Raw genomic sequence first — 7,096 nt, forward strand, 5'->3', positions numbered from 1 at the left:
GGGGCTCCCGTGAGCAGGGCCAACAGGGGCTGCGGGGCGGCCGCGGGCACCGGCCACGGCGGCTGTTGACGCCCGCTCCCAAGGGCGGCACCTCCAGCCAGGTCCCGGATGAGGAGGGGACAGGGAGGCAGCACCGCGGCCCGTTAGTGGCCCCCGGGCAGGTCCCGTGGGCACTGCACCAACCGCGGCCGCTCTCCGCACAGACATCCACTACTTCCACTGCCTGCGCATCGTGGAGATCCTCAAGGGCACCGAGGCCTCCACCAAGAACCTCTTTGGGCGCTACTCGTCGCAGCGCATGAAGGTGAGCGGGGCGCCGGGGGCGCGCGGCCGCAGCAGCCGGCGGCCTCCGCCACCCTCTGCTCCCTCCTTGGCAGGACTGGCAGGAGATCGTGGCCCTCTACGAGAAGGAGAACACCTACCTGGGTAAAGCAGCTCCTTGGCAGAGCCAGCGGTCCCTCAGCTGGGCTGAGGAGGGGGCGCCGAGGCCCCCGGGCCCCGCGGTGCCACGTCCCTGCGCCCGCAGCCGAGCTCTCCAGCCTCCTGGTGCGCAGCGTCAGCTACGAGGTGCCCTCGCTGAGGAAGCAGATCGGCCGGTGCCAGCAGGCCCAGCAGGACCTGGCGCGCCGCGAGGAGGAGTGCCAGCTGCGGGCGGGCGAGCTCCGGGAGCGCTTCGGCAGCGCCTGCAAGCAGTACGGCATCACTGTGAGCGCCTGCGCCCTCCCGGCGGGCCCTGCTCTCCCCTCTTTGCTCGGGCACTGAGCCCTCTCCTGGCACGGGCGCCCTGGAGCAGCCGCTGCCGCCTGCTCTGACCCCCCTGGGTCCCAGCAGCGCCCTGCCCTGTTGCCGGACCCCTTGTCCCAGGGAACGTTCCCCCGGTGCCCGGGGGGATTGCTGGGGTTTGCAGGGAGCTGCTTTTCCCAGCCCGCAGCCCTGGGCTTCCCCGCTTGCTACCCTGTCGTGTCCCCGCGGCGGCTCCGCAGGGTGACAACGTGCGCCAGGAGCTGCTGGCCTTGGTGAAGGAGCTGCCGTCGCTGCTGGCCGACGTCGGCGCGGGAGCCAGCGCGCTCCGCGAGGCCATCGAGCTGTACCAGGCCTGCGTGGAGTTCGTGTGCGAGAGGTGGGCAGGGGCTGCGTGCGGAGCTGCGGGGGCGGCCGCTGCTCCGGCCCTGCACGTTACCGCAGCAGGGCTGGCTGGGAGGTTTCCCAGGTTTGAGCTCTGCCAGGAGCACCCTGGGGTGCTGGGGACTCCCCGCTCTGGCGCAGCACCCATGTCCCCGTGGCGTCTCGCAGCTCCGCGGAGCAGGTGACGCCGCTGCTGCGGCACGTRGCCGAGAGAGGCAACACGACCGTCTATGAGTGGAGGACGGGGCTGGAGCCCGTGCGCGTGGAGCGGCCGCCGGTGGAGGAGGTGCCGGAGCCGCCCCGGGAGGACACGGTGCGTCCGGGCAGCCGCCTTGGCTGCTGCAGAACGCGGAGGCCTCTTGGGGCCACGGGCAGCTTGTGGCCAGGGGACGGCTGGGACACGGAGGCAGCATCGTCCAGAGCTGGAGAGAAAATGCCCGGGGTGGCCGGTTGGAGGTGGCTGGGGCTATTTTGGGGTCTCTGCTCTTCCCTGCAGATTGACTGGGGGGACTTCACGCTGGAGCCGACCCCCGGCGGTGCCGGCACCGCTGCCGATGGGGCAGCCCAGGGTGATGGGATCGACTGGGGCATCACGCTGGAGCCCAGCCCGCAGGTACGTCACAGCCCGGACCCGGGGCTGGGGACACGGCGCCCAGGCACCCCCGTCTCACGGGGCTCCCTGCTTTTGCAGCAGGATGATGGCATCGACTGGGGAGATGGTGAAGACGATGGGGTGCAGATCACGGTGCTGGAGGCTGGCACCGAGGGTGAGTGCAGCTGCAGGGGAGCGTGGCAGTCCTGACAGACCCGGGGACCTTTGTCCCGGCTGCAGGGCTCCCTTCCCTGCTGCTTTCTTGCCCCCCTCACTGCTGCTTGTCCCCCAGTGCCGGAGGGTGTCGCCTGTGGCTCTGATGCCCTGACGCTCCTGGAGAACCCRGAGACCCGGAGCCAGTTCATCGATGAGCTCATGGAGGTGAGCACGTGCCCTGGGACACAGCGGCAAAAGTCCCTCACTTCAGGGACCACCCAGTCCCAGGGCTGGCAGAGCGCGGGAGAGGAGCCTGGGCTCCTGACACCAGTGTCCCTCCATGCCCTCGTGCTGGGGACACGTGGCACCCGGAGCATCCGCGACTCGCTGTCCTGCTCCTCGCAGCTGGAGCTGTTCCTGTCGCAGCGGCTGGCGGAGATGGGCGAGGAGGCCGACGTGCTGGCCGTGAGCCAGTTCCAGCTGGCCCCCGCGGTGCTGCAGGGCCAGAGCAGCGCCCGCGTGGCCGCGCTGCTGGCCACCACCCAGGCGCTGCTGGGCCAGCTCAGCACCCGCCGCATGCAGCACCTCTTCATGATCCTCGCGTCGCCCAGGTGAGGGTGCCGCCACGGAGCGGGGCTGCGGAGACCCTGGGGCGGGGGGCCCCGAGCTGAAGGTCCTGACTCCTGGGAGCTGCGMTGGCTGGAGGTGCCAGGTGTCCTGGGGCACCGCGGTGGGAGAGGGGGACGCGGCGGGTGCTGAAGGTCCCGGCGCAGGTACGTGGACCGCGTGAGCGAGCTGCTGCGGCAGAGGCTGAAGCAGGCGGAGCTGCTGCTGCTGAAGAAGGAGACGATGAGCCAGAAGCGGCAGGAGGCCCTGGCGGAGCAGGGCGCCTTGGAGCCCAAACTCGACCGCCTGCTGGAGAAGACTAAGGAGCTCCAGAAACTGGTGAGGGGCAGACGGAGCTGCTGGGATGGAGCTGCCCGTCCCCCGGGGCCGGGCTCCTCGGAGCCAGGCCCCGCTCCGCAGCAGCTGCTGCCGCCCCCGGGCTCCGCCCGCCCCCTCATCCTGGGGCTCTGTTTTCCAGATTGAAGCCGACATCTCCAAGCGCTACGGCGGGCGCCCTGTGAACCTCATGGGGGTCCCTGCGTGAGGACGAGGACACCRTGGGCAGCACCCGCTGCAGCTCTGCTCCCCAGGGACCTCGCTGTGCAGCACCCGAGCCCTGCAGGGGCCGCGGATGCTGCTGGGGCCTGGCCGAGGGTTGGGCAGCGCGGAATAAAGCCCAATGAAGCCCTTCTGCCCTGCGGCTCTTGTCCCTCCTGGAGATCGGGCAGATCCCCTGAGCGCTGGCTCTCGCCAGGACAGAGCTCCTGTCCTCAGTGGTGGTGGAGGCGGCAGGAGCCCCTCACGTCCTCGCTGTGACCCCGGTCCCGGCAGGCCCCTTGGCTTTTGGGTGACAGGGGGACACCTGGCGCTGCTGCTGTCTGCCTGGGGGGGGGGGTCTCAGCCCCACCACATTGCCAGAGGGGGGTGGGAGGGAGGAGGGCAATTTGATTTTAATTTCATAGCAGAGCAGTTGATTCATGGCTCGTTGTTGCCGCCGGTGACTCCTGTAATGACTTTCCATCACCGTGACAAGTGGAGTGACACCGCTCATTATTCCTGCCGCTTGTTATCGYGGCGCGGGGGGGGCCGCGCCTCCCCCCGCCGGACAGTGAGCGATGGCCCCCATTAATCAGGGCCGCGCCGCGCGGCCCCCCCTGCCTGCGCCCAGATAAGGCGCCCGCTGCCCCCATCCATCCCCGTCAGCCGCGGGCCGAACCCGGACCGGGCGGTCCCGGCCTGCAGTGGTCAGACCTGGGCTCTATTGGGCCGAACCGCCCCCCCCAGCGCCCTCCCAACTTTGGTCCCTGCCCGGGGACCCCTTCATGACGTCATGCCTTGGCCACGCCCCACCCGTGCTATTGGCTCCTGTGTCCCTCTGCTCCCGCCTCCCGCTACTCTGCGGTAGCTCATTGGTCCCTTCTCCTCAAGGCGGAGTGTGACGTAGGCCCGGGGGATCCCGCCCGGGGGATCCCGCCCGGGGGATCCCGCGCCGTGTGCGGGGGTCCTGCGCGCTCGTGGCTCCCGCCTTGGCGCGAGGGGACAGGGGGATCCCGTCCCCGCGCACCGGATCCTCCGCGGGGGGGTCCGGTTCCTGCCGCGCCGCCCGGGCCGGAACCGGGACCCCGAGCGGGGGCAGCCGCCCCGGTCCCCGCAGCGAGCGGCGGGGAAGGCGCCGGTAGCGCCAACGCGGCCCCTTCAACGTGGGACTAAATGCGCGCGATGGGGCGGGCAGGGGCTGCCCCCCCGCCGCAGCCGCTATAATTTAATCCGYCCCGCTCAGCCCCTCCTCGGTGCTTTATTAGTCCCTGCTTGGCTCTGTTATTAATATGACTGTCTGGGCACCGTCCCCGAGATCTGATCGCGCATGAAATATTGGCCTCCGCTGACGATCGCTGTTCCCATTATCTCCAACATTACCCGGTGATAATGACAGAAAAATAAAATAACCCCCTCCCAGCCCGTCCTAATGAGGCTGGCGGGCCGGGGGGTGGCAGTGACGGTGGGGACGGGGACGAGTGGCGGCCACACGGGAGCAAGGACCTCTCTGCCTTCATCCCCTGCAAGAGCGGCTGCCCTTGGGGGCTGTGGGGCGATGGAGCGGACACAGGGGCCAGGGGGACGTGGGGAGGGAGAGGACCATGTGGRCAGGGGGGTAGGTGGATGGAGGGGACATGCACTGGGGACATCGGTGGATGGAGGGGACCATGTAGACAGAGGTGACATTGGGATCCAGGAGCGGAGAGTGGAGGATRTGGTCGGACTGGGGGGACATGGGAATGGAGGGGACATGTGGGGTCAGGGACAGGAGGGCTGGGGGTGGACACATGGGTTGGGAGATGGAGGGGACGGGTGGATCAGGGGGAACGTGGCTGGAGACCGTGTTGTTAAGGGGACATGTGGATGGAGGGGACAYGTGGACAGAGGAAGCGGCACCCGCGGGGCTGGCCAGGCTCAGCACCCTGTCCCCAGTGTCCCGAGYGCCCAAGCGCCGCTTGTCACCGCGTCTCTGCTGGGGACACCCCGACACCGGCTCTGCCTCCCCCCTCAGAGGCTGCGGGGCCCAGCGGCTGCTCTAGCTCACCTGGCAGCCTGCAGCTTAATTAGCAATTAAGGGGCCTTCCATCTGCTTGGGGCCTGGCGCTGGCTCCCCTTTAACGACCTCGCTGACAACCATTTGGCTCCATTAGCGCTGGGCTCTGGGGAGGCCGAGCTGGGTGCCCGGTCCCTCCCTGCTCCCCTGCCCTGGCCCTGCTTGGCCCAGGCCTCTCTGCTTCCCCACGTCCCCCCTTCCCATGTCGCTCCATTCTGTGTCCCTCCTTCAGCTCCAGCCCTGCAGCCTCCAGTCCCTCCATCCTTATGTCCCTTGTCCCTGCAGCCCCGCATCCTTCCATTGTCCCTGCATCTCTATCCTTCCATCTTGCCATCCGTCTGCCCCTCCCCTCCACGTCTCTCCATCCTTCCGCTCCTCTGTCCCCTCCATCCCTCTGCTTTTGCACCCTCCATTGTCCCCGTGTCCCTCCTCCGCTGCACAGGCTGCTCTGCCGGTGCCTCCATCCCCTCCGGGCTCCACGGGGCAGGGAGGAGGCCGGGATCGGCCTTCCCGGCCCCAGGGGCAGCCGCGGGTGCCTCAGTGGGGGCCGCCGCCGGCCTCGCTCCTGGATCCCTCGGAAGCAGCTCCGGCTCYGCGTTCCCGGGGGCCGCAGCTGCTGCCGGTGACCTGGATGGTCCCCTTGGAGCCGTCCGTAGGGGAGCGGCAGCTGCTCTGCGTGCACTGGGGGGGCCCCGAGCCCCCCAGCCAGGGCCTCCCGCAGAGCTCCACAGGTGTCACGAAGCGGACAGGCCTCAGGCAGCTGCTGGGTCCTCCGGACACCTCGMGGGGCCCACGGGGGCTATTGCACCTCGTGTCCCCGGGCCCCGGCTGCCGTCGGGAGCGACCGGCTCCCCGCAGCCCCCCCGCGCAGCCCCCGCCCCGGCCCCGGGCGGCCCCATCCATCAGCGGCGACAGCCGGGGCGGCGGCGCAACCGGCCCGCGGCTCTCGCGCYGCCCCCGGCCCCCTCCCGGGGGGGGCTGTTTTCCTTCCCCCCTTTCCCTTTCTCTTCCCCCCTCGCCCCGCTGACAGGCCGGGGGCCGGGGCCATCCATCAAGGCGGCCGCCGGAACCACCTCTCCCCCCCGCGCTGATGAGGCCCCTTCCCGGCCCCCCCGCGGCCCCCGCCGGGGGACGTGGGCGCAGGGGGACGGGACCGGGGCCACCGCACAGGGGCCGGGGGACGCGCAGGGGCAGCCGGGGGGGGTCGGTGCAGCGACCCGCCCCCCTCGCCCCCCCGCCAGCTCCCGGCTGAGTGACGGCTCCGTGGCCCCTCTCGGCCCCGCTGTCCCCTGGGGCCGATGCCCCTTTGCCCCCCCCAGCCCCGGGGCCACTGGGCAGTGGCAGCGCCTTTGTCCCCGTGTCACCCGCGGGGGCACCGGCTGTCGGCGGGGTTGGCGCTGCCTTCCTCCTCCTCCTCCTCCTCCTCTTTGTTCTCCTCTCCCGCCTTCCGTGGCCAGCTGCTCCTCATGACCCCGACACCCCCCGTGTCATCCCTGCCATGGTGACACCCTGGCCATGGCCGCGTCCCCCCCCTGCGGCTTGGGGACGCTGCAGTGTCTAGGGGGGGGAGTCCAGGTCCTGGCTGTGGTGCCCAGCTGGGCTTTGCCCTCCCTCCCCGGGGCTGCCCAGGGGCTTTGGGCACCTGGAGATGGGTGGGTGGCTGTGGGGACCACGTCGGGCTGTCCCCACCGTGGGGACACGTGTCCCAGCCACCCCAAAGCCCCAGGGTCCCGGGGGGGCGGGGGCGCTCTGCAGGCTGCTCTCCCAGCTGGCCCTTCCAAGAGGACCCAGGTGTCCAAGTGGCAGCGGTGACGACACCATCACTGCTGCTGGGACACCCCCAATCTGGGCGGCTGGGACCCAGCCAGCACAATGGCAGCTTGGGGACATCGGGTTGTCACTTGTCCCTGGCCCTGAGCCTCCCGTGGCCCTTGCAGCTGTGGAGCTGTGGGGCAGAGGGGGACACCAGGGCCCCACTGCTGSCTGTGGGGTGGGGTGCGTGGGATACTGGGGGCCCTGGTGCCACG

General features: G+C 70.4%; 1 protein-coding gene across 1 annotated transcript in view; it reads left to right on the forward strand.

Moving 5' to 3' along the window:
- CDK5RAP3 (CDK5 regulatory subunit associated protein 3) overlaps positions 1–3,090 on the forward strand; it is a 5,611-nt gene extending 2,521 nt beyond the window's left edge. Inside the window, exons 2-12 of the mRNA XM_026054391.1 lie at positions 204–304; positions 378–426; positions 527–705; positions 984–1,120; positions 1,294–1,438; positions 1,622–1,738; positions 1,817–1,892; positions 2,010–2,098; positions 2,279–2,484; positions 2,647–2,818; positions 2,958–3,090. Coding sequence (XP_025910176.1) covers positions 204–304; positions 378–426; positions 527–705; positions 984–1,120; positions 1,294–1,438; positions 1,622–1,738; positions 1,817–1,892; positions 2,010–2,098; positions 2,279–2,484; positions 2,647–2,818; positions 2,958–3,023 — 1,337 coding nt within the window. The 3' untranslated portion in view covers positions 3,024–3,090. The remainder of the gene's footprint in view (positions 1–203; positions 305–377; positions 427–526; positions 706–983; positions 1,121–1,293; positions 1,439–1,621; positions 1,739–1,816; positions 1,893–2,009; positions 2,099–2,278; positions 2,485–2,646; positions 2,819–2,957) is intronic.
- Positions 3,091–7,096: the final 4,006 nt, after the last annotated feature.

Source organism: Nothoprocta perdicaria, unplaced genomic scaffold (genome assembly GCF_003342845.1).
Source record: "Nothoprocta perdicaria isolate Ctin4 unplaced genomic scaffold, notPer1 scaffold_121, whole genome shotgun sequence".
Taxonomy (NCBI): domain Eukaryota; kingdom Metazoa; phylum Chordata; class Aves; order Tinamiformes; family Tinamidae; genus Nothoprocta; species Nothoprocta perdicaria.